The sequence below is a fragment of the Cryptotermes secundus genome, unplaced genomic scaffold (assembly GCF_002891405.2).
Source record: "Cryptotermes secundus unplaced genomic scaffold, Csec_1.0 scaffold757, whole genome shotgun sequence".
Taxonomy (NCBI): domain Eukaryota; kingdom Metazoa; phylum Arthropoda; class Insecta; order Blattodea; family Kalotermitidae; genus Cryptotermes; species Cryptotermes secundus.
In genome coordinates, this window is record NW_019729905.1 from 520,487 (window position 1) to 548,414 (window position 27,928).

General features: G+C 40.2%; 1 protein-coding gene across 4 annotated transcripts in view; it reads left to right on the plus strand.

The window, feature by feature from the left end:
- LOC111865797 (mucin-12) overlaps positions 1-27,928 on the plus strand; it is a gene marked incomplete at its 3' end in the record, with an annotated part of 176,152 nt that overhangs the window by 107,703 nt on the left and 40,521 nt on the right. For all 4 annotated transcript variants that reach the window (XM_033751966.1, XM_033751967.1, XM_033751969.1 and 1 more), the window contains 4 exon segments: positions 2,021-2,205; positions 7,173-7,256; positions 17,375-17,554; positions 20,000-22,144. In XM_033751966.1, coding sequence (XP_033607857.1) covers positions 2,021-2,205; positions 7,173-7,256; positions 17,375-17,554; positions 20,000-22,144 — 2,594 coding nt within the window.

The following is a 27,928-nucleotide window of genomic DNA, read 5'->3' on the forward strand; positions in this document are numbered from 1 at the left end:
AATTCATGTTGGGTGGTTGCATTTGTTTTTGTACTGGTGTTGCGTAGTAGTTGGGGGGGCAGTTGCCACTGTGTCGCTTGGATTTATGGTGGTATCACAGTTGGTGAAAAAGAGTATGTTAGTGGGTTCATGGTTGGCCAGTGTATGTTGGTTGGGTTATGATTTTGTTGATTGCTGACCCTATTGATTTATTCTGGTGTGATTTCTGCAGGGTGCACCATTGTAGTTGTGGATTGTTTACATTACTGTCATGCCTGTTGGTTTGAGGTTCCTGTTCTTGGTTGATTTGCACTGTTTATCACTATTTGTCACTTCTTTCTTTCTCTCTATCTCTCTCTCTCTTATTTTTTGTTTGCTAGGTAGTTCACTCGTAGAGCCGGTTCTCAATGCGTGCTTACGATACAAAGCCCAGACAAGTAATCCATCTCAAAATATGAAAAATTAGTTTTATTTCAACATGTTACTATAAAATTGTTCCTGGAAAGTTTAAAAAGTGGACTATAAATTTTTCAATGTGTCCCTGACTTCATGTTAAATTTATGTTATACCCAATACAAGGCATGCACCTCCATCTGGTATAGTGACATCATGCTTGACATTCAGATATTTGGTACCTTGAAATCACATATGTTGTCCTTACATCATACTACATTGTAACTAATTCCATGAACTTGCTCACTGTTTCTCCTAATGATCTCCACGTATCCAAGAAATTTCAGAAGATTGCTATATACACCATCTAGTGTCAGAGGAAAGAACTGTGTGCTCAAACTGCAGTCTGAAAGAGAGCAGTTTGTGTTGTCAGAGCGTGGTACTGTCCACATTTGGTCAGATATGGTAAACTGGCAGAGCACCAATAAATGAGCTTCAGATAAGGGAACAGAAGTGTTAAGGTTGACTGCTTTTTGCGCACTTGGAAAACTATGTACCGGCCATATATAGTTTGAATTATTCAAATTAGAGATTAACTGGTTTTTTAATTGCATTAAAATGCAAATAAAGTTGTGTCTTCTCAGAGAGCGATTGACGGTTAGTTTCCATTATACATGATTTTGAATTATCTGCTGTTTAATTAACAAGGTTTTGCTGTATTCTTCTATAATTGCTATGATCTCGGTAATTGAATTGCTGCCGTGTTGGTCTCCCATTAAGATTATGCATAATTTTTCCCTGTGTTTATACTGTCTGCTCAGTGCATCTGCACTGATACTGCTTCAGTAATTCTTGTGAAGCAGGTGAAGAGAATGAGAATTCTTTGCCATGAAATTTCCTCCCCTCTCCATTTCATTTTACTGTAATTATTATTAAAAACATCTTTTGACCATTATTTTCAATTTCAAATTTTCATGTATGATGGAAATGGAGGAAAACCGGTTCTCATATGTTCCACCATGCATTGTGTACCATCCTTTACTTTTGAATTCACATTTGGGGAGCTGTCAAGTTTTTTTGTGGGTGTGCCATATTGATATTTCTATTTGTGTTTTCTGGATGTCCGGTGAAACTCCAACTGGCACATGTTAGTGGGTACTTCTCCAAGTAATGTGCTCATTGAAAATCCTCAAAATAGAATGAAATAGCTGAATGTGGAGCACACTTTGAAGCTAAAACTAAATTTCAGAGAGCCTTTTGTTCATATTCAAGCATTTATTGTGGCACATTTCCACTGCTTGTGTGTCTGTTCCCTACCTTATTAGCAAGTTATCTTGGATTTATTTGGTTGTCCTTTGTGCTTTATACCCCACTAAAGTATCCAGGTAATCCTATTGAATCCATTATCTTAATGAAGCAATCATTGTGGTTTTTGTCCTTTTTATCCTGCCTTTGGACATCATTTGGGTGTTATACATAGATGTGACTTGTAAGAAATTAGTTTGCTGTACACCTACATCTGATGATTATGATTGTACTGTTTTGTATATTATCCTCCTAGCAAGCTCAATGAAGTGCTTTGTTATTATGAAGTCCCTATTAGAGACTGGGCTTGTGATGAAACAGTGTGAGGTATTGTGCTTTTCAGGCATTGGAGATGATGAGGACCTAGCTCTGTATGATGCAGAGGAACCAACGATAGCTCCCACCAGTCAGAGTCCTGCTCCTTCAGAGATAAACACACAGCAGTCTCCAGTGAGTCAGACGCAGGCTGCGCAGCAGCAGTCTCAGCTCATAGCACAGCTCCGATCCCCTCCCCAGATTCCGCTTCAGGTAGTAATAAGTATTTCTTACATATACGAAAAATGTGTTGATACCCTAAGAAAATCTAATTCTTCTGTATTAGTATCTTACTGAACTTTTAGTGAGGGTACAGTGGGATTGAGTTTGGCAGGGCAAGTAATTGGAGAGGATGGAAACTTCAATATGTGCTACATTGCACTTTTATGTGGAAGGAGAATGGGTCCATTTCTGATCCAGGGATAGAGCTCAGTTAAATCTGATGAGCCAAAATCATGACAGAGGCTTTTGAGATAATGTATGATGCTCACCACCAGTGGCCACTCCATTTAAGGATGTCCCCATATACATGTGATTTAAACGCTATAGAGTGGTTGAGCACGTTGGCTCAAGCACTGACACTTCACTCAGGCCACGCCATAGCTCAGGCGGTTAGTCGCTGGCTTCCCCAGTCTGGTCTAGTGGGATCTGTGGTGGACAAAGTGGCGCTGGGGCAAATTTTCTCCGAGTACTTCAGTTTCCCCTGCCAATCTTCATTCCACCAATTGCTCCACAATCACCCTCACCTATCATCTGGGGCTGGTACAGTAGGCCAGAAGTGGCTGCAGTACAAGGGACTTGGTCCCACCCCACTAGTAATAATAAAAAAATCGCTTCACACTTCTATTTGGGATGTGTCTATGCTTCTAATGTGTATTTGGGGTGTGTTTGTGCTTCTGAGTTCATTTGGTATGTGTCTATGCTTCTGACTTGTGTTTGGAACATTTCTGATTTGAGTCTTGGCTGGGACACCAACTATCCTGACTGAGATTTGCCATGGCTTTTCAGTTCCTCAGAGGAAATTCCAGAATAGTGCCTCAAATAAGCCATGACCACATCCATCCATTATTCAGTAATCCTGTCATTCAGTACTATAGTCTGAGTTACTGACAGCACTGTTAACCCTTCAAGCCTGTCCATCATTAAATGTATGTCCACAGAGCCTCACATGATGCCACCAAACATATGCAGGATTACTGCAGATATACAGCTTCAGGTAATTACGCTGGGCAATAAAAAAGAAGTTTATCACATGCACAAAAAGATATGGATCTTGTTTGTTTTTTAATGCTGAGTTCAAAAATGACATCAGAAATGAAATTTAGTCAAATTTACAGGTGCAGTAACTATACCAAAATACAAATTGGATATTGAAACTCAACTAAATCGTAACTGATGATTTATACTTGCGTTTTTCATGTGGGGCATCCCTTCTCAGTGTTGAGCATTAGGCATCCAGTATGTTATTGTTCCATTTTCCTTGGTATGTTGTCACCATTATGGACATTTATTGGTGAACAACTCCCCATGCACTACACTATATGTACCCAAGTTTATTAGTAAATGTCAAGATTTTAGCCCAGAAAATTAATTTTAATCACATTTTGCGTCCCATGACTTTGTAGGCATTGAGAAGTTCTTCAGTAAGTCACTCGTAACTTTCTGCCATGAAGTTCCTGAAGATATTTGTGATTACTACTTTAAATGTTCTCCAAGTGCTCCTTCACTTAAAATTACGTGGTGCAATCCAAAAGTTCCCGAAATATATTGTCGCGTATCGGGTGTATATCGCGACAAATAAATTCTCGATGTATTCGATGTAGCGAATTTTATTTCACATTCGCACTTACAGTCACCCAAATTACAGATTTACGGTTACTGCTATCTGCAGTATCACAATTAGTACACTCCAAATGCCACAATACAACTGACTGGCTGACTTTACGTCTTGACTCGGCGACTGTTACTTTATAATTGACTGTGAATAGCCTTCGCTGCGCCTCATGTAGCCTCGATCGGACCATACGGAAAACGGCCGCGTAATAGGCACCCTCTTTGCCTGGCGCTGTGTTGCTATGTAACGCTAGCGGAGGTAACCGCTGTTACTATCGTAACGTCGCCGCTGTTGACTCGCGTTGCCTAGCAACCGCGATATTCCTCGGTGACGTCACCGCGGAGGGGAGTGGCGGGGCGGGAACTCGCCTATTACCGTAAGAACGCGAGCGTTACGTTACCGCCACGTACCGCTGGGGAGGTAGGGGTCAACATGTCACANAAGTCGCATGGAGCTAAGTCTGGCGAGTACGGTGGGTGGGGAACAACTGCCATCTTGTTTTTAGCCAAAAATTCCTGCACAATGTAAGCCATATGCGGTCATGTGTTGTCATGCTGTAGTACCCAGTCGTTCGTGCGCCACTTCAATGGACGTTTTCTTCTCATGTCCTCCCTCAAACGCCTTAGAACATGGCGATAGAACTCTTTATTGACTGTCTGACCAGGAGGGACAAACTCCTTATGAACAATCCCGTCAATATCAAAAAAACAGATCAATATGGACTTAATGTTGCTCTTTACTTGTCAAGCTTTTTTTAGCTGAGGTGAAGAAGGACTCTTCCATTGCGACAATTGCTGCTTGGTTTCAGGGTCATAGCCATAAACCCAACTTTCGTCACCAGTGACAACCTTCAAAAGAAAGTTTGGATCCTCTTGAAGCTGTTGCTGAAGTTGACTGCAGACTTCCAAGCGATGCTGCTTCTGTTCATTTTGCAGCAGTCGTGGCACAAACTTCTCCACAATCCTCCTCATGTTAAGTTCCTCTGACAAAATTCGTTGACATGTACCATAACTTAGTCCCAAGGTTTTACAGAGGTCTTGGATGGTCAGTCTACGATCTTGCAGAATCAGATCCCTAACTTTCCTGACATTTTCTGGTGTTTTGCCCGTTGATGGCCATCCCGAACGATCGTCATCAGTCAGTGTTCAGCCATTTTTAAAATGCTTATACCAGTTGTAAGTTTAGTCTGGCCTAAACTGTTTTCAACATTTGGTGCGTTTCTGCAGCGATTTTCCCAGATTTGAAACAAAACTTTATACAGACATGCTGCTGTCTCAAGTCAGCCATCGCAAAACCGCAAACTCATGGAGACACAACAATGGAAATACGTTCACCAACAATAAACCCAACCACTCAACTCGACACCGCTTGCCACACTCATTCAGCAAGGATGTTTGAGGAGACACCTAGCGGTATTTCGATGTTCTCATAACCATTCACGCACAAAATTCAAATTTCGGTAACTTTTGGATTGCGCCACGTACATCAGATGTATCATCAGTCATGATTTCCTTCTCTGCTTTTGGCCCTTCTGGTCCTTGAGAATTGCAGTTGGAAGTAGAAAACCCCGGTGCCGTTTTGATCCCTAGCCTTAACAGAAGTTTTCATTAAATCAAGTAGTGGCAGCAGAAGAAAAAAACATGATCAATTAACCAGAGATTGATTAATGACATTTTTTTCTTTAGAATCAGTGACCTGTAGAATTTGAGGTTCTCACAGTGGCGGTTATGAAGATACTATCTTCTGGGATATAACACCTTGTAGTCCATTGAACATCAGGCTGTGTTTCAGAGGTACATATCTCCTCCATCTTCAAGATCAAAGAATAAGCTAAGCAAGAAATCGGCATGGAAGCAGGTGGCAAGCTGATCAGTTGACTAGCTGGAATTTCAGATTATATAGTGAGCAGGCACATCATCAAGTTGTGGGCCCACCTTCAAGGAAAGTATCAGTTTCCCTTCAGTGGATCAGTAATGACCTGGGGCCGAAGCCAGCATAATTATATTGCATAACCTGTGAATGTGGTCAGGTCTCTGTTGGGCCCATAGACCGTTCAACTCTAAAGATTGAGGTGATGTGTTCCTCCAAAACGTTGGTTGACTTACAGCGGACTACATTGTTATTATGTCCCAGAAGATAATACTCTTCAAAGTGAATAATGACTTTCCAGTACTTTCTATCCCATTCACAGGATTCTGTATATTGCAGCTGTAAACCAAGCAGAAATGTGATCGCTATCAAGTTACCATAAATATACCAGGAGCATTTTTAATGTATTGTCATATGATTCCTTCATGTGAATGGAATGGGCTGTTGAAAGTGAAAGGCATTCAGTCCCATAATAGAGCAACACAGCTTAGTTTATATTCCTTCCTGTCCTGAATTTGACATTTTGGTTTTGTCACATTCTTATGAATTTTGGTTTGTCACATTCTTATGAAATGAAGTGTAATGATATAAGTGAATATATTCACCAAATTTGTTAATATTGTCGCGTGTCTTGCGTATATCGCGACAATTAAATTCTCGATGTATTCGGTGTAGCGAANTAATGGGTTTTGGTGCATATAAGGTAACAAGTTTTGTCACATATCCAAAGTCTGTATGTTGAAAGTTCCAGTGTGTAATTCTATTTCTGCCCTTGTTTCACTAGTATGTAGTTCAGATGTGAACTGAACTATCTATCATGACTCGGGTTTTGATTCTTTCTCCCAGCAGACAGGTGATGGTATTGGGTTTTAACACAGGCCACAACTGTGCCCACCCCTCCCCCGACATTGTCCCCAGCTTTCTATATGGTATTGTCAGTAGCAGCAGCAAAGCAGACCTTTTTGAGCCCTAGCCTTCCTTACAAGGTTAGACCATCTACTGTTCACTTCATTCATTTTTGCAACAATAATTTCTTTACAGAGCAACATTGTCAGTCTTGCATTCAACCAATGACCTGGAGGACCATGTCCCTGTATTTATGTTCTCCAATGACGGGGTGGCCCAGTTATACCCACAAACATTAGATTTCCTTTTCTTTGTCTTCTGTGACTTACAGGGCTATGATGGAGGTATTCTAAGCCACCTCCACAGGGGGGCAACTTTCCTTTCATAATCACATATTTCCTTCTTACCTAACACCATATGCAGTCTCATTCAGTAAACTACAGAACATAGAACTGAAGCTTAGTGTGTTTATGATCTGCCAAATGACCACAGTAGTGTCTCGACATCCTACATGGTTCCTCTACTAATATGATTAGAGATTAGCCATAGATATCTCCTGTAGATAGTTATGGCTTCTGTAGAGATATTGGCAATGTTGATTGATTTGTGTAACATGCTTGTCGTATTACAGAATGCTACTGGGGGCACTGCTTCACTCAGGCTAGCATTAGAAGATGGTCATGTGGTATTACATCATACTCCATCTGACTCTCAGGTATGTTCCAGCATGGTCTATTGTACCAATATTACATATATATTCTCACCCATCTCTTGTTGATTTGTTCATTCGGATAGTGTTTGGCGAGGATCGCTAATTATGAAGCTACCTGTTATGAAATTTCCTCTTGGTCCTTCTACATTTCCCTCTTAGGTTTGAATATTCTCAGGTGGATTCAGAAGGGTTCTAACGATGGCCTATAACACTCGGGATTACTGGGTCTTTGGACTTCGCCCATTGTCTGGTGTTAATAAAATACTAAAGAACCCAACGTTTGTGAAATTGTTTCTGTCCTTGGGTGAAGGGGGGAGGAGACAACTAGTCTGTTGAGTCCATTAAAAAAGCTATCGACAATCACTGGAAATGTTGTGTTCTTTTTTGTTTTTAAAATACCAGACAGTGGACAGACTCCAAAAACCAAATAATCCTGAATGAATATTCTCCTCAGCACATCTGCTGAAACACATATGCCTGTTCTTCCATTAATGTCAGAAACCATTCTTCATACCCCTACAGAATACTAGTTAAAATTATGGTTTTGTATATTTTATTCTTTATATCATTAGATAGAAAGTGGGAAGACCACAGTCTTTGAACTGATTGGTACCAGGCATTCCCACATTTAATCTGCTCTTAACCTCTTCATGAGTTCAAATATGATTTATTGCTATTGGTCCAAAATATTAGAACTTTATCTATCACATTTTATCAGCTATGCATATGTTGTGGTTTTGCCCTGCATTTTGCCCTGTGGGACATGAACATATTGTCACGTGTATGAGTGACTATAGATGCAGTTTGGATTGGTAATTGATTTTATTGGACTGTTTGGTACAGCACATGGCCACACTTTACAGTTCACTATTATACTCTCTCTCACACACACACGCGTCCACTAGTGTCTATAATCAAGTCTTCGCTACCATTGCTTAATAGTGGCTTCCATTGGCAGACATTCCCTTTGCCATGGGTTCCCCAACTATCTCGAGGCTCAGCTACCAATTTCTCACAGCAATGGCTCACAATAACTGAGCCCCAGTAGTTACCTGACCAACTCACTCACCCTACCGACCAACTACTCTTCACTTCACTGACTGACCTAACTCTGGACTTTTCCTGCTTATAACATCTCGGCATGGACCATGTAGAAAACACCATTCCTCTGTTACATTTATGTCTCTTTGGATGTCCACATGATTGCTACTCAGCCATTGCCTAGCAGCGGCCGTTGTTTACAGAGCCGTTGCCTAGCAACAGGTCTACATGCTGCATTGCTCTCTTCTCAAGGCTCTTCTTCCTGAATAGCCTGTGGGCATACTGCCATTTATTCTTTTCCAAGGGCTGTGCTTCTGACATCTGTGATCAGTCTCACCTTCCTTCCCCATGGCTCGATTCTCACATTTATTACTCTCCAAGTGCTTCTGCTGCCCCCTCCTTAAGGCCCCTCATCGCAAACAGTTCCCTGATAAGGTGCAAGCCAGTCCAAGTGTACTACCATCTTTTCTGAGAGCTATGCTTTGGTCATCTCTTCTTTCATTTTGGAGGGGACTTGCCCCTCCACAATCTTCAGTAACTTACTTTCTGCCACTCCTTTCAAAGACTTGACTTCGCTTTGGACATTCTCTCCTTCATCAGATGTAGCTGCCATCTTGCACTTCAGTCCTTTATTCCACTGTTGCATTCTGGGTCCTTCCATTGTCTCTTCTCAGTTGTTTGTTCTTTATGACTGTTTCCCTCATGCCATGCAAGAATGGAATGCTAGGTCATCTGGCTGTGGATGGCAGCCAGCTTCCTCAGGACCCACCATCACTCTGCATTCAGCTGTCAGTGGCACTCTATGGTTGGATGCTGGTCCCCATATCCGTCCTCCAGTGCTCATGGTTTTCATTGCAGCCTCTTCATTAAGGACTTCCTGATGCTCTGCTATGGACTTCATTTCTTCCAGGCCAGCCATCAGTATGGCTATCCTGCCTTCTTGATGGGCCTTTGTTTCAGCTCTCATCCCTTCTCTAATAGCTTCCAGTCTTTCGAAATCCACCATGATTATCTGTCTTATGGGTTCACATCTGACAGTGTACAGTTTACTAAGTCCAGCAATTCAATCTAATCGATCAGTCAATCCATTCCCACTTCTGACACCAGTTGTCACGTGTATGAGTGAGTAGACAGGGTTTGGATTGGTAGAAGATAAAAAAGGTAAAGCTATCCCTGTAACAGGCTATGAAGGCCCATGGGGTTGTGAGACATTGAGGCTCCCACATTTTCTAGACACTTGACTCACAGCTGTCACTAGGAAATAGCTCCACCAACAGACACAAATGCAGCAATTCCACAGCAGCAGTTGCACTGCAACAAAGTGGTGCTCGCTACGTGGTCTATGCCAAGATGTTATAAGCAGGATGAGTGAGGGAGTGAGTGAGTGAGTTAGATGACAGCTGGTGTTCAGTTGTTGTGAGCTGTTGCTCTGAGAAGGTGGTAGCTGAGGCTGGAGACAGTGCAGGAACCCAGAGGAAGGGGAACATCCACTGTTGGAAGCTGCTACCAAACAATGGCTGTTGTATAGTTGCTTATTTTGCAGTCATTGTATAGCATATAGTCTGCATGCCACAATATATTTGGTGTTCTCTCTGTATGCTTTCCTTTTCCATCTTCAGTTTGGCCTCCTGTTGTGATTATACAAGCAGAAATTCTATTCAAGACTATCAATACAACTATGCATATAGCAGTGTTGATGGCTGTGAATGTGATTTATACTTTCCTTCTCCAACAATATACCTCTCCCCACTGAATTAACATCATGAGCAGAGAATGGATGTTAATATGTCCCATTCCATTCCAGTCGTTCCTGATTTTCTTGAACCTTCATAACTGCGGATTTCAAGCAGTAATAATGAGGCATCGCCAAGTTTCAGGTGTTTCTGATTATGAAATACAAGGGATCGTGGTTATAGATGGATACTGGAGACCAGACGTGACCAATGACTGAATCCACTTATGGTGAGGACCAAATTTCCATAAGAATTAATGTAATTAAGGTTTAATTGGGACTATGACTCAGGAAATGACATCCATACCAGTGGAAAAAACATATGAAATATTCCGTATACTGTCACATATAAGGGTTGCATGACAAACATAACGATTAGCTCTGGATATGATGAATGGCTTTGTTGGCACTTCTTTTACAATTACAATCAATTATGACAGCTCACAATCAGTGACTGTCTATGACTTGCTCCACTCATTACTGCTCTATGAGTGTCTTCCCTTCTGCATTCCTGACTTGTTTCTGATTTATGAGTTGGCCACTTCTGCTAGCAAGTCGTTGCCTAGCAAATGGACTTCCACTTCTGTTCATTGTTATTCCAGCTTTCAGGTGGTGTTTACTGAGCCATTACCTAGTAATTGGTCATATTTGTCGCAGTATATAAGAAATACAAAGGGCTACTATTTAGATATGTATGACACCAAATGTGACACTCATAGCTATGGAAAAGTATATGTAAACAGACTATTTATACAGGGTGTCCAGGAGGAATGGACCAGACTTCGGGAGGGTGTTCCTTATGTTAAAGTATGCCGATATAACCCAAAACACCTATGTCCAAAGTTGAGCGGTTACGGAGATAATAGCCAGAGAAGTGTCAAACTTTCACCGGTGTTACACACTTGTTGATTACAAAATATATATTAAAACTGGCAGGAATATGTGGATTCTGTAATGTTAATAATGTACGTAACATCAAACTAACTTGTGAGTGACGTGAAGCCATAAAATTGAAGTACGAAATACTCGCTCACCATGTCATAATTGTCCTTAGGATTTCCAAGCACTATACATGACACATGACTGGCGAGCAATGACGTAATATGGCTGCGCTATAAGCCGATCACATAACTGTATTAAACGTACATTCACGGAAAATCTCTTTTGGAATTTCGTTTCCATTATCTCATGTGGATTATTATGGGACCACGTATGAATATTTCGTAAATTATTTACACCGTCCCGGGTAAACGACGCCTCATCACTGAATAAAATGACGCTTAACAGTTCGGGATAAGCTTTTATCCAGTGGCAGAAATCCATACGCTGAGCATGGTCGCCTGGTTCCAGATGTTGTACCCTTTGATCATGGTAAGGATACAGCTCTTCATCACGTAAAGTTCGCCACACCTTCATACGTGATACGCCGATGCGAGAGGCCATTCTACGAGTGGACAGACGCGGACTTCTGTCAACCATCTCAAGAACATTCTCTCGTGTGTTTCTCATTTGTACATCCTCCCTTTCTGACTGCACAGAAACACTCAGAAGAGAACCAGTCTCACGCAATGCCTGGTGAATTCGCGTAAATACATGTCGAGATGGAATCCTTCGATCGGGAAAATGCCTTTGGTACTCTTCAACAGCAGCACGTGCATTGCCACCACAAAATCCATACACAAAATGCATATCACAATATTCAACGTGTGAAAACACAAAAGGCATTTCAGCAACACCGCACAACTACAAGTAATTTACTAACCATTCACGACGCTGACGCAACATACACTGTAGACTCTGTAAGTAGCGCATGAGATTACGGCTAGTGTGACTCACAGCACTCAAGGACAAACAGATAACAGTCACAGCTGACAGGTATAATGCGTGGACCCGCTAGAAGATCACACTTTTCTCGGGCCATTATCTCCATAACCGTTCAACTTTGGACATAGGTGTTTTGGGTTATATCGGCATACTTTATCATAAGGAACACCCTCCCGAAGTGTGGTCCATTCCTCCTGGGACACCCTGTATATGTTTATAATGACAAAGTTTAATGAAACAACATACCTTTCTTTTTCTTTACCTTCAAATGTGAAACATTTGGCATGTGTGAATGGGTGGTGGGTGCATTGCTGGTTTAAGCTTGAGTCACAGAATGAAGGAGAGAAGTACTAAATTGATTATCGACTGCCATCTCATGATCTTCCACCATGGCATGTGCCTGGAGACCAGAGGACCCTGGTTGAGGTTAATTGGGCTCTTTTCCCATGCCTGATTTTTTACTTGACCGGCTTTTTAATGAAGGAATCAAAGGTTATCCCTCCATGTAGCTTCCAATTTAGTCATCATCATCTTTAGCAAACGAGCCCTTTTCACACCATAGATTTCCTTAGGAGATTTGGCCACAATGCATTCCATTTTCTCTTCTTTGGATTTTGCAACAATAATTATTCTGACACAACAAGGTCATCAGCCTTGCATCCAGCCCTCAACCTGGAGTACCAGGTCTCTGTATTTATGTCCCCCAGTGACATGATCATTATCTTTAACATTATTAACAATTTGATCAGCTTTCTCAAAAACTTCTAATAGCTATTACACTTTCTTTCATGCACAGGAGATGCCTTACCAGTTCTTTTTAAGATTTGTAGGCATGGGTACAATAATAATATGCAAAATAGGAAATAAGGCACAGTAAATCCAAGTGAAACTGTGATGTGGCTGTCAACTTGCAACAGTAACAAAGAGACTATGTCACTTGAATGTGCAATATTGCGAAAGGGGGTCAAGATGCATTGGAGGTATATATGAGTGAAGATTTGGTATGCATTACCCTGGAAACCACAGAAGTGCAGGGATTTTTGTGTGTTTTTCTTCAGTTTCTTGGACACAATTGGTCAATAGAACCTCGTGTAGTGGGGACATAGATGTTCAGCTGTTCAGATTTTATGATGCTTTCATTTAAACACATTTTAGTTAGCCAGACTCAGTGGCTCCTAAACCTTTTTCCACCCAACTACTTAAAAATTCTTGATGGACATGGAGGACAACTTAATGCTTCTTCTGTCTGTTTAGCAGCTGTAAAGCCCTGTGCTATAGGTATCGTAGTATTTTAAAAGTTAAGTGGAATTCAGTTGTAATGCAGTAAAATACAGCAAGAGATAAAAAGCAATAAAAATACAATTGAAAATCATATGAATATTAAATGCAGTGGGTGTGCATATTGCGTTAAAGAGACTTTTCACTGTTCAGTTTGATGATCAGCAGCTTGGGTCTTAAGTCTGATCCAGCATTATCTTGCGTCTATATTTGGACTTGAGGGCAACAAGTGATGAAAACCAGCCGTACATATGTACATTGTAGCATCAGAAACTGTATTGCTCCCTCCACAAGTTGTGGATGCTCTTCACATATTTGAATTCAGGACTCAAGGAATGCCTTTTCAGTTCAGAGCATAATGCTTGTGTCACATGACAACTCAGTTATTTCAATATCGAAAGGATTACATATCCTGTTGTTTGGTTCTGCTTTGGCCATGAAGTGATCTTAAAATTGATTCTTCAAGCTAAGAGGGTACTTACTTACTTACTTACTTACTTACTCATTGAGCTGAGCCCTTCTGGAGGAACCACCAATTCTACAGCTACTCAAGAATTTCCCAGCATTTTATGGAACCCGAAGGTTCATTACCATGTTCACAAGAGCCCTCCACTGGTCCATATCCTGAGCCAGATTTACCAATCAATACCATCCCATCCTATCTCTCTAAGATCCATTCTAATATTGTCCACCCACCTATGCCTTGGTCTTCCCTGTGGTCCCTTTCCTTCTGGCTTCCCACCAATATCCTATACACATTCCTCGTCTCCTCCATTCGTGCTACATGCCCTGCCCACCTCATCCTCCTTGACTTGATCATTCTAATTATACTTGGAGAAGAGTACAAGTTATGAAGCTCCTCATTACAAGCTAAGAGGGTGTGTAGTATAATGTTTTATGTTTTTGTGAAAGACTAAATCATATCAGAAAGGAAGTATTGCAGTATTGAAAATTGACTGAAATTATCTTTTTCTACCAAAGAAGTGAAGTTTCTTAATCATTTCATTACTTTTATTGTGCACATTCAGTAATGTTACTAAAATTCAGTGAGAACCAGGGTTTAATGCATTAGGCACATGAGTATATTTGCTAGGTAAGCAAATCTTCGGAATAGTTTTTTAATTGAAATGATTCTGGTATAAAGAGATATACTTCTGTTCGTAATTCAATCAGATGAGTAAGGTCTTCACTTCATGACAATCACTGTACTCCTGTGGAATGAGAAGCTGTAAATGAGTGATACTCATTTCTTCACATGAAAAATTCTTGACTTCATAGGTGTGGCCACTATGAAATGAACAGTTTTCACAGTGGTGTCCAAAACACCAATCATTTATGAGGTCTGATCTGATGGAGAGATGGATTACAGCTTGTAGTTGTAGTAGGAGTTGTAATCCGTCTCTCCATCAGATCGGACATTTACACAATGGAGTCAGCCGTCAAATAGTATCAAATATTAAATAATAGCATACAACATAACAACAGGCCTCCGAACACCACATCAGGCCTTGTGTATATAATATGTCCATATAAACATTACATATATTACGATTACAACTGCCAACTTCCAAATACCATCACATTTACATCTTTTAACTGTGCTTTTGACTATGTAACTGGTTATTTTAAGACCTCAACTTTTATTGTAATTTATATTTTATATTTATACTCACTCATACCATTTTATACCATTGTATACACTTGGAAGTTTAGTACTGTATGCTATATTTGACATGCAATTCAATAGCGAAAAGTTTAATGTATTTGCTTGATTATGGCCTTTTGAAGGCCGAAACATGTAGCAAGAGTATCTCCTAGAGCTACTTACACGTATTATTCATTGTTGTGTTGTGACAGTTTTCAGTAAGAAATAATATACATCATTACTATTAATTTGATGTTATAGGGTGTCTGTTCTTCCTTTCTTTTGTATTGCATCTGTTCTGTGCCCCATTGGGTGTGCTGCTCTCTTGGCCATGTGATACACAAAATTAATGTTAATAATGACAAGCTTTAAGAGTACTATTGACAAAGTGCACAGTGCAGTGGATTCTTTAAGAATGTGTGGCTGAAACATGTAGTGCATAAACTTTTTTTTTTATTTTAACAAACATTTTAGTTAATTAAATGTGGATGCCATCTAAAATCTGTAAAGATATTGTTACATTATAGACAGAAGAAGACTGACTGTAATATTTCAGCTTGTTCCATTTTTATTACTATAGTCAGAATGGTTTCAGTATCTTCTGTACAGTGACTTCAAGAAATCATGAGCATATCATCCCTGTGAAATTTGTCTGTTAGTGTCTCACAGCAACAGTTGTGTCTCTTCATTGAAGACTAATTGCTGTAGATTCTTTGTTCACATGGGGTGCCTCTTGTATCTTCAATCTCTTATGACCTCCAACATCAGAATTTCAGGAGTGTTATGGTTCTGACCAAATTGTATCTTCACTTCCACTCACATTACTGTTATCACCCATTGCAACCCTGTCTCCATCACACTTAACTTTCACTCTCAAGGGAGATTGTTTCAACAGAGTCACCATCCAGCAATTAGATCCTTTTCATTATCTTTTCAGTCCTCAAAAATTGAGCCATTATAGAATTAGATATTATATTGTGTTGAGAGTAATTATTATTATTATTATTATTGGAGGGGGTGGGTTTCCCCATGCACCGCGACTAGTAGTCTATTGTACGTCCCCCTTTGATGTTCTACCAGTCTCTATACCCTACCGGTACTGGTGCGTGCCATCAGCCCCAACTTAGCCAGCGAGTTCGGCCTCTACTGGCTCAGCGGTACCTGATGCTTCCCCCATGTACCAGAGGCATTAGAGACTCTTTGTTGGGCGGTAAATGTCCGATAATTTGGCTCAGAGGCCTCCTTGAGACATGAGGTTCTTTTACGTGCCATAAAGCTACGACACGGGACCCACAGCTTAAAGTCCCTCCCAGAGGACTTATTCCTTGAATTTTTCCGCCCTTAAGAATTCCACGCCCTCCGCCGGGTTTGAATCCGCATACCACGAGTCGTGAGGTGGGAACGTTACCTCTAGACTACAGAGGCCGCTGTGTTGAGAGTAATAATGCAAGACTTCCACTCTTGTCCACAGTGTAAGATATGCACTCATTAACCCTAACAAGCCAGCACTATGTTGGTGGTCCACACCATCTCATTCTCCATTCATTTCAACTACAGACACTGGCAGTCACCTTCATTTCTTTCTGCCTTTTTTGCACTAGATAAGAACCTAACAAGTCTGCCCAATACATCTTATTGGTGGTCTCTAGCTTCTTTACCCCCCCCCCAAAATCATCCTACTGCAAAATGAAAAATTTTCATTTATTCTATTTCTTTCCCATTATCATAATAAAGTACTACTTGGACAGTGTGTTTAAAACTTCATATAAATTAAGGTCATCCTCTCTCACTTTCACTCTGCCATATATAAACACACCAAAAATGTTTATTTTTGGCTTTATTCTTACTCATTCACAAGCTGGACTTAGAGTGGCATTTGCATATTGACAGAACTGTCATAGTGAATTTAACATGACTGACACATGATCTTTTATGGAAGCAGTGACCCTAATGTGATCTATAAGTGCATAATTCGTAGCAGAAAATTGTAACAAATATGTTTAGAGCTGTGGAGAAAAATGATATAGGCTGACCCTAAATAAGGGATTATTCTAATGGTATGGTAGTATAGTGCATGGTCAGTTGAGTTGGAATGGGGCAGACTGATTCAGTAGCGGGACTCATGGATTAAGTGTTGTTGGTCTGTTACAAACCAGAATTTGAGTGGGTATTATTTTATTTTTACCCTAGCAGGACTCTTCATGTTAATCAAGCACTCATTACAGTAAAGAATTGTTACAGTTAATTCTTTACCACAATCAGCATTTCAATCCTATGTTATCAGATTGGAACATCGAGTAAGTAGTATCTATGTACAAGGAAAATTGTAGATCACTCCTACCGAATTTGTATGGGACTAATAAAAATATTCCAGTAATAATTTCAGATATGACAATGTTGATTCCAGAATAAAAATTTCACAGTATTTGTTCTGAAAAAAAAAATGTTTTCTTGGTTGAGACATGAATTCTCTTCTATTAACCTCTGCAAGCACCTAATCACATCACTGCCATGAACATCCATAGAGTAATGGCAGTTTTCTTTATTTTATGGTTTTAGTGTTAGCAAGTTTAAGTAAGCATTCATCTTCTTTACATGCAGCAGTCTGCAGCAAATATACTTCTCCAGAACTTTCCATCTACAGTTGGACAGCAACAGCAGCAACACAATGTTTCCACTGCTCAAAACCAGCTCTCAGCTCTACTTGCCAGTGGTAGCTGCAGCAATGCTCCATCTGCAGGTGGTGCAAGCAACCATGTGGTTCTTTCTCAGCTTCTTCAGGTAAAAGACTCTGCTTTTGGTTTTTAAACTTTTCAATTTCTAGATTCTTGTGGCTTCTTTGAAATAACTGCAGTATATTCTGTAAGTGAATGATGTTCAGAATGAGAACAGTTAGAGGAAATGGTTATAAATCCTTATCTCTTAAATTGTAGTGTTATACTCCTGGAATGAAGATACTTGCTTCACTTCAAATATCACTACTTTCAAATCTGAGAAGATTGTGATAATATTACTTTGTTTTCACAGCAGTGTTCAGCAGCTAGAAGAGTTAGTTACATACAAGAATTACACAGCAGTCATAGAGCATCTGTAGGGTCATGTATTTTTTATCTTGGAACATAACAGCTGTGGAGTATTTTGAGAATTAAATGACTGTAACTTCTCTAAATGTAATCACTCACTTTCATCTAGTGCCAGGGTTCAAAATGTATGCAGCCATGCTTCCATCTCCATCCCCTTAGCATGTTGTCTGATTAAGCTTAGGGACAATTTACCTGTATGTTACCCTTAACAATAATTGTGCAATAAAGGTTTTTACCAATCCTAATACTTCTGCCATGAATGGAACATAAAAAGAAACAAACTCCATGGTTCTAGTCCACAAGCGAACTGTACCGTCCAAGGGACTGCTGCTTGTCAGCGAAGTTAATGCCAACTTTAGCAGATAGAGGATGTTGTGTGGTCAGTGCATCAAATCCCCCTGGCCGTTAATTTCGGTTTTCTAGACTGGAGCCACTATTTCCTTGAAATAGCTCCTCAGGAGGCTAAGTGGAATGAATGGGACATGGGCTTTTTCTTTTTTTCAGAATAATTTGATTATTAATATTTTTAACTTCGCTGCTTCTTTCTGGAACTTACTTTCTTTTTCATGGTTTAGAAGGTATGCAAATACTTTATCTTTCTGCCTGAATGTGAGATTGAATTGTACCGTGATTATTGCATATGAAGTCTGACAATAAAGTTCATGAACTCGCCAACGTGTACTTGCTGTGGCAGCAGTGGACAAAACACCACAGTATGGCTTCATGACGTTGGCATATCAGTGTTTCACAGCTGTGTTGTTGATCTGTGGCAGTCTCTTTCTGAGTAGCATCTATTAATGTCTGAGTGTGTTTTGGTGTGCTGTCACGAGAATGCCAGAGCTTGAATTAGAGCAGTGCATGAACATTAATTTTTTTGTGGAGGCAGGAGTGGCAGGAGTGGAAGCAAAATCAGAGAGATGTTAGTACAGGTTTATGGGGATAATGCTATGAAGAAAACAGCAGTTTACACAAGTGGGTGACAGGATTTTCTGGGGGAAAAGGACTTGTCCCTGATTAAGAGAGATCAGATCGGCCAGCATCTAGCATAACTGAAGAGCACATTGCAAAAGTTTGTCAAATTGTGCTTGAAAATTGTTGGCTGTCTGTCGGGAGCATAGCAGAGCAAGCAAACATTGACAGAGAAACAGTCAGGAAAATCTTAACTGAAGATCTTGACATGAGGAAAGTGTGTGCAAAAGTGGTCCCAAAGGAGCTCACCGAAGAACAAAAACAAAGAAGAGTCAAAATTTGCCAAGGCCTTATGGAGAGGCAAGATGATATTTTGGGCCATGTCATCACAGATAATGAAACATTGGTCTACCAGTATGACCCTGAAATGAAGTGGCAAAGCACAGAGTGGAAGACTACAAATTCTCCATGACCAGAAAAGTTCCATCAGTCCAAATCAATAATCAGAACAATGTTGCTAACTCTTTGATATTAGAGACATTGTTCATTATGAGTTTGTACCAACTGGACAGTCAACCAAGTTTACTTTTGGACTGAAAAGGCTGTATGAAAAAGATGCATGTCCTGAACCTTTTGCCAGCAACTCATCAATCTTGCATCACGACAGTGCACTTACTCACATGGCACTATTATGTGAAGGATTTTTAGCTAGTAAACACCCGCTGGAACACCCTCCCTATTCACCGGATGTAGCCTCCAGTGACTTTTTTCTGTTACTGGGGATAAAGGAAATACTGAAAGGGAGGCATTTTGATGACATTTATAGCATAAGGACTAATACAATGACAGCTCTGAAGGCCATTCCACAAAACCAGTTCCAAAATTGTTTTGAAGGGTGAACTTGGTGCTGGCATCGGTGTGTAGCTTCCCAAGGGAAGTACTTTGAAGCTAACAACAGTGTTATTCAGCAATGAAGTATGTAGCACTTCTACCACGATGAGTTCGCGAACTTTATTGTCAGAGCACGTGTTCTATAAATTTGTGTTTAGAAGATCTTTGAAATAAACCCACATTGCAGAGGTACATATGTGAAATTTGTAAGCGGATATATCCCTGTCCAGAATGTTAAATGCTATTTAATCATGGAGCAGATGCCCACGGTGGCTAACAGCATATAAAATATACTCAAGTTATAATACAGGAATCAACCCATAATTTTGTCTTAATTTTTCAGCAGACATCACCTTCGGGACAATCTCCTCATTTGATATCTGCCAGCACAAACACTTCAACTTCCAGGGGCACCAATTCCACTTCGCCCAATCCTCTGCCCAGTACTGCTGCCAACACATTGCAACCTCATTCTCAAGAAAGATTTTCCATGCTCCAGCAACAGGGCATCAAGTCTGGATTTCTGAAGGATGCATTTAGCTCTGCTGAAATAGCAAATTCTGGTATTTCACAGATTACAACATCCATTGCTGGTAATTTAGATGGCACCTTGGCAAATGCTGTTCCAGGTACATTTGGTATCCAAGCAAAATCCCCAGCAGGGACAGTGGGCTGTGCCAATTTCAGGGATGGCTTTATCCACCCAGGGAGTAACAAAGTTGACTCATCCACAAGCACATGCCCAAAAACTTCTCCCATGTCATCCCCAGGCCTGGTACTTTCATCGCATGAAAATACTACCAGTCTTCTCTTGGCAAAACCTCCTCACCAGCATACTTGTCATCAGGAGGTAACACTGAAGCCACCACAGGATACCATCCAGAAGCAAAGTTCAGCCACTACACAAACTGAGCTCATCCATCCAAGCATCCATCTTGGGCCAAAGCAGCATGAACCTGTACCATTTATCTCTGCATCTAAAACAGGTGCAGATGCTGGTCCCACATTTCTAGGACTCCACCCATTTTCCAACATTCAAGGATTGGTTTCCACCACGGGAGGCAGTTTACCCCTTGTGACTGCACCTGTAATGACATCAGGCAGTGGTAATTTTGGAGGTGAACAATTACTGATTGCACATCATGCTGGAATGTCTGTTTTGGCTGCCCCTCAGCTTATTCAGTGCCTCCAACAGACTCAGAATGCTGCAGCACCTGGGATAATAAACATGCCTCAACTCCATCTTACTCAGAGTGCCATAAACAAAGCTATTGGACAAGGTCTTGCATTCAACACACCCACAGGAACGATTTTAATAGGTGGGAGTCCAGAGACCTTCAGTGCTGCAGTGACTAATCAGCATAAACCATCAATTGTGACTGCAAATAATAATACAGCCACAAAGTTGCTGCCTCAGCAGCCATCAGTTCTTTTGCAGCAGTTAAATACAGGAACAGCAAATGCTGTACGGAGGTGCAGTTCAGACTCCAATAATTCAAGTATTTCAATAGGCTCACCTCCTCCAGGTGGGGGTGGAGCTGCCAGTGGTACTACTGCAGTGATTGGACTTATTAACCAACCAATGGTTAGCCAGAGTACATCAGCAACTTCTGCCAGTACTGGCACAAGGAAAAACCAACAGTCAATAGAGACACAGACTATCTCACTGGGTATCCCTACCACCAACAGTCTCCAGACCACATTCCTAGATAACATTGTACACACACATCCTAATCTTGTCAGACTTGTTCAGCCTACTACAACATCAGTGCACACTGGGAAGAAAAAGAAACAGAAACAACCTCGCATGTCCAAGATCCTCCCTGGGGTGACCCCAGCTAACATCATTGTAAACAGACAGTGTAACAGTACTGGCACTACAACAGATCTTGTGAAAAGTCCGCTACAAGAGAGGAACTTTTCCAAACCTACCACTGTATGTCAAGGTACGCAACATGTGACCCGCACAACAGGGAATGATGCCTCCTTCTATGTTACTGCACCACCGTTCACTTTGGCACAGCAGTCTGTGCGTGTGTCTACCGTTAGCTGTAATACAAGTAACACAAACTCTGTTCCACCTCTGACCTCCATCTGCTCAGTTATGCAGAACACCCCAACCAATATTCTGTGCCAGGTTGGCAGTACTGCAACTTCCACAGCAACAACCATGGCAACTCTTCAGTCTGTAATGTCAAAGGTGGCAGCAAACCTTGGTGTTCAAACTGTGGCAGCTGATGTAGCTACTACAAGTAGTGGTCACCATCATCTGACACCCTCAACAAGTAAGCCTGGCATGCAGCACCATTGTGTAGCATCACAGACAGTGTCTGTGCAGCAGCCCCAGAGTGGCATGGTGCCGCATCTTGTGCCGATTCCAGCTGGAGGCAATACTGTCTCAAGTACCGCAGCACAGGCAACAGCAGTTGGGATGCAGAGCATTATACAGAAAGTGCAGACCATTCAACTGACTCCCCAGAACCAGAAGGTGAGTAATACAAACTACTGCCTAGTTGGGAAGTTTCTGCTAATATTATGTAGCAACAAAACAGCCCCATCTCAGTACAGTAAGACCTCACTAATTCGGACTGTTTGGGAGTGAACCCATGTTCAGATTAGTGATGGTCCAAATTATAGAAGTGGTACTGAAAATATGTTCAGGGAAGTTATAAACTGGACTTCACGTGTCTTTTTTAGGCAACAACTTTATTTTGTAACTTATATTGCATATCATAAAATAAATTTACTTGTCATAAAATGTAAAAATGTAGTTTTGACATCAGTCTTAAAAACGTTACAGGTATCCTGCATACTTAGTACTATTGAGAATGTGTTTAAAAAATGAACTTGTGTTTTTTTTGTGCTCCTCTTTTGTACTGTTCTTTTACTACATCTTGCTGATAGCAGCAATATGATCATCAAGATCATAATGCACAAAGAAACGGTCGTCTGAATTATTGTGAATTCTGAATTAGTGATGTTTTGCTCTGCTCTGTTTATGTAGCCTATACACTTTTTTCTGTACTGTGCTCATACATCAAATGTCAAGCTAAAAATTATAGAAAGCAACCATTCACAAAATGAAAGTAAAACATCCATGTTCAAAGAGCCTTTTGCCCCAGTTTTGCACACAGCACTAAGGTAGAGAGAGATGTTCCCAAATTTTGTACTACACAAAACTTGCTTGGGGAGAAAGGACTTCAAGAAGGCAATCAGCTTTAGTGCCTTCTTGAAGAAAGGTCCACTTAAACGTGATTTTTTGTGTGTTATTTGTTGAAAAAAATGAAATTGTATTTGGCCATCTTGTTTGTTTATAAAATCATATTTTCTGTCTGTAACATTGTTCCCATTTATTACAATAAAGTATGGATTGCAGAAATGCATCTCCATATTTACTAGATTAAAACTATGTATTGAGCTGGTGCTGACATTATCAGGAGCACAGATCCTCTGTTAAATGCATTGTTGCTATATTCATACTCTGAAAGAATATCATGGATTTATAGTACAAGATTCCTGTGAATATTTATATTTGTTTTAAATGTGTTCATTTATTTTATATGTATTCTGTAAAAGAAAAATTTTGTATCAGCAGTTCTTATATGTAGCATGCTCAACTATCCTCAAAGTTTCACTCATCCTTTCTCTCTTACATGGTTTGTGTTATGCTCTTCTTTGCAAAAACTCTGTAGATGATATAACTAAAATTAGGATTAAATTTCATCAAGTGTAATGATGTTTTTTAACAACAAAATAAGGCATTTACATGTTTTGGCGAATGATGGCCATTATCAGAAAGCAGCCAACACTTCCGAGGAAATACTTCGCATATATTTCATTTATGTGTTGTATTGTAAGATTAAAAAAATATGATCAAAGATATGCATTTTATGGGTAATAGATCCCCCCTCCTTTTCTTTTTTGATTAAGTAGTATCTTCCTGTGAAACCCAATGATGTCCATGTTTCTTTGCAGTAGGTCATCAGTATTGTGTTGGTCGTGTGTGTCTATAGATGGCAGATGAAGTTTTGATTGTCATTATTAAACCTTGTCGTGAAAACTCACAGAATAACTCCAGCTGGGCAAATAAAGAAGTATTTAGACTGAATTTATCTTCTTTCAACATCACTTTTATGGGTACCAAACACCTAGAACCAAGCATCTTAAATTATTATTTTTATTCCATCAGTATTTCCCCTTTTATAGAGATTGTCAAGCAGCCAAGCATTTTCATCTGCATCTGTTTTCTCAGCCATTTCCTAAGTTTCCTATATTATGTCTCCCTTCTACAAGATCCTCTAGGGCATTCTCGTTTAGTTTTATGTTCAGAACTTTCTTTGGGGTTCTCCATTCATTCTTAAAATATGCACATACCATCCCATTCTGTAATTTATAAATTTATCTTCCACGATTATCTTAAATTTTTCAAATTTTATGAGGACAAGGTGGAATTGGAAACTTCCCAGACTGTTATTATTGTAACTTCCTCAGTGAAAGAAGATGAGAAGGGAAGCCAAGGTGATTTCGCTCTGTTTGCCAAATTGAAAATTAAACTGAAGGGATGACTTTTTGAAACACATTCAAAAGAAATAGCAAGCTGTACTTGACAGCATTAAGGAAATTGACTTCCACAGTGCTTTCGAAGCATGGAAAACTGATGGGATTGCTGTATACATTCCCAAGGAGACTATTTTGAAGGAGATGGCAGCCAAAAATAAGTTAAGCCAGCATTTTTTTTTTGGCCTAGTCCAGGAACTTTCCAATAGAGTCTAGTATATATTAATTTTTTCTCTCGTGGCATTTTCGTCTTAACATTTTACAAGCCTCATGTCAGCTATCATTAGTCTGATAATATCTGCCATGATCTGTCCATGTTTCTGCACAATACGTTAATATGGCCATGTAGTAACCTTTAAGTAAACATATTTTGGCATTTTCTAATGCCCAATATGTTTCCAGTTCTGTAATTTTACCTCATTTTTTTATTCGTATGTAATTTATTCTTGTATGTTTCTGTTGCTATTTTACCTTGTAAGTAATCAAAACTGTCCACTTTCTTTACTTCATAATTGATACACTTTATCCTTTGCTGCCACCTGTCCTCCAATCCATTTTCATGACCTGCATTCATGAAAATTTACTTTTCATCCAAAATCTTTATACACTGAAAGACCTACAAATGTTTGTTTTTGAAGTATGTGCATATAGTGTGCATATAGCTTTTGGTATAGCACTTACCTTACCTTTCTCTTATTAGATTCTTACCCACTAATATGGTTTTTTAGTTTTGTAGACGTGCTCCCTCATTGTGTTTTCTGTGACTGGCGGCCTCTAGTTGCTGTTACGGGAACCTTCCTTGGGGACTGGACTGGTGTTCTCTCATCAGCTTGATGGCCAGCCCTGGAACCCTTCCCTGTGATGCTCTCCACCTGCTTGCTGTTGCCCTTCACACGGGGTGTAACATCGTCGCGCCATGGGGCACCGCAGTGGTACTTCCTCTTTGCCCAGTCATAACACGTGGTGTCTCATATCCACAGATGCATTGTGGGCGTGCATGACTTTGAGTTCCAGGGCGAACTCATCTGTAATATTATAGGCGAATACCTAGGTTGTTAGTGGCCGTCACCCCAGAGCCAATTTTATGAAGGCTTCCTTCAAAATGGGATCTCCCCTGATGCCTTCTTTAGGGCACACCTCATAGACAGGACTAGTATGTACTGCCTGGAGATGGTTACAGATACTCACAAGACATGACTTTTTTTCTAACAGTCTGTTGGCATGAATACTGTTGTGGCCGTTCTTTTCCAACACTGATTGCATAACAAGGAGACTTGAGTAATTGAAGCCCTTGCCTTGTTCGTTTCTTCTATTTGTTTTTTCTGGTCTCCGTCAATTTTCTTCTGGGAAGAGATGGCCAACATCCCCACATTGCCAACAGACGAGACACACCATTCTGCTGTCCTCAGTTCTTGATAACCGTGGGCCCATGATCAGTGTAACTCTACACTCATGGGTTGATGCATTCTGGCTACCTCTTGGCCACTCTGGAGTTTCTACTTAAGCCATCGGCGTTTTGATCTTCTGCCTTGCTTCTTGAATTTTAACTGCTTTAACCCTCATGATGGTCCTCAGTAGATAGCACATACTGCTGCCATTATCTGTTGTCACATGTTAATAACTAAACATGGCATGTGGATTGGTAATTGGATTTATTGAACGCTTATAATTCATAACTACAAATAACTGTAGCTCTTTCACTAAGCTACACACTCTACCAGTCATTACTGAAAACACTATGTCTTCTCAGTTTTCACTAGTTGTTACTTTATAACGGCGTCTAACAATGTGACTGAAGGATTCAGACTGGTTACTGCCAACTCTTAACTCCCGAAACATGACTGGCTAACTTTTTCCAATGGTTCTCACTGTATAACCTAGGCATGGACCACATAGAAAATATGGCATTCAGGAGTTCCTCTATTGTTATGTGTTTATTCTTTGCCACGGACATGTGTTTACTTTTTCCATAGCAGTGGCCGCATCTATTCGAGCCACCAGTCCAGCTTTCTGTCATCATGTCACACAATATGTACTTCAATTGATGGAACTATAAAAAAAGCATGGTTCCAAAAAGAAAGTCCATAACTTCCAGTGTAAGACTAATAGATTGAATCCATTCTTCATCCTTTTTCATATATAGTTATCCAGAGTGTTGGGGTTTCATTTTTGGAATAGTATGCAGACATAACAGATGTCATCTAACAGAAAGTCTAAGTCATACAATGAGTGATTTCCTCCCCAGAGTATCCACAATGCAAATTGTGTGCATGCAACTTCATTATTTGAATATGTGCACTCCTGTTCTTTTGTGCTACTACATTGTTTTCTTACCACGGGGATAATATGAAAGCATTTGCTCGTGCCATTCAACACCTAGCATATAATTGTTATATTGCTGTTTTTATCTTCATCATTTGACCTCTCCTGTTAATTTTGTTACTCATAATATCTTCAAATTCTGTTGAGATAAGAAGATATGCTGTTCTTCCACTTGGTTGCGCGCACCAACTCTTTGAGATATTTTGGTTGGTCACTGTTTGGTTTCTTTATCATCGGGAAATATAATATGTTTAAATACATTAGCATGCAGAAGTTGTGATATGAGACCATAAATATTGTAAAAGTTAGCCATGTAGAGTGAGTGTCCAGTGCTTATCTTTCCATCCATCAGAGTACCTTGTCCTATGCTACCTAAATTATCCAGTTAGCCTGTGTAGATAAAGATATGTACTTAAGTGTCATACTGTTGAGTTCTATGGGTATGAAAAACTTTGTGCTCTATTTATGACTTTTTACCTTTGATATACTGCTGGAAATTCAGTCGTCACCTCCCCAATACTCATGTACTCATTCAGTAAAATTTTCTTCCCAGAGTAGTTTTTGGATTTGTTGTGGAGGCAATGATATGCAGAACGAGAAAGACATCCCTACTCTCACTCACTCACTCATGGAGCTGAGCCCTTCTGGAGGAGCCGCCAATTCCGCAGCTACTCAAGAATTTCCCAGCATTTTATAGAACCCGGAGGTTCATTACCGTGTTCACAGGAGCCCTCCACTGGTCCCTGTCCTGAACCAGATCAATCCAATCAATACCATCCCATCCTATTTCCATTTTAATATTGTCCACACACCTACACCTTGGTCTTCCCAGTGGTCTTTTCCTTCTGGCTTTCCCACCAGTATCCTATACGCATTCCTCATCTCCGCTATTCATGCTACATGCCCTGCCCACCTCATCCTCCTTGACTTGATCATTCTGATTATACTTAGAGAAGAGTACAAGTTACGAAGCTCCTCATTATGCAGGTTTCTCCAACCTCCTGTCACTTCATCTCTCTTCGGTCCAAATATTCTCCTCAACACCCTGTTCTCAAACACCTTCAGTCTATGTTCCCCCCCTTAATGTCAGAGACCAAGTTTCACACCCAGACAGAACCACAGGCAAAATGATAGTTATGTATATTCTAATTTTTATGTCTTTGGACAGCAGACGAGAAGACAAAAGGTTCTGGACTGAATGGTAGCAAGCATTACCTGAGTTCAATCTCCTCTTAATTTCCTCCTGAATCAGGTTTCGATCTGTTAATGTTGTTCCCAAATATCTGAATTGTGCCACATTTTCAAAACATCTGTTTCCTATCTTTATATCATGATTCTGCCCTGCATTTTGGTGACGAGACATCAACATATACTTAGTTATCTCAGTGTTTAC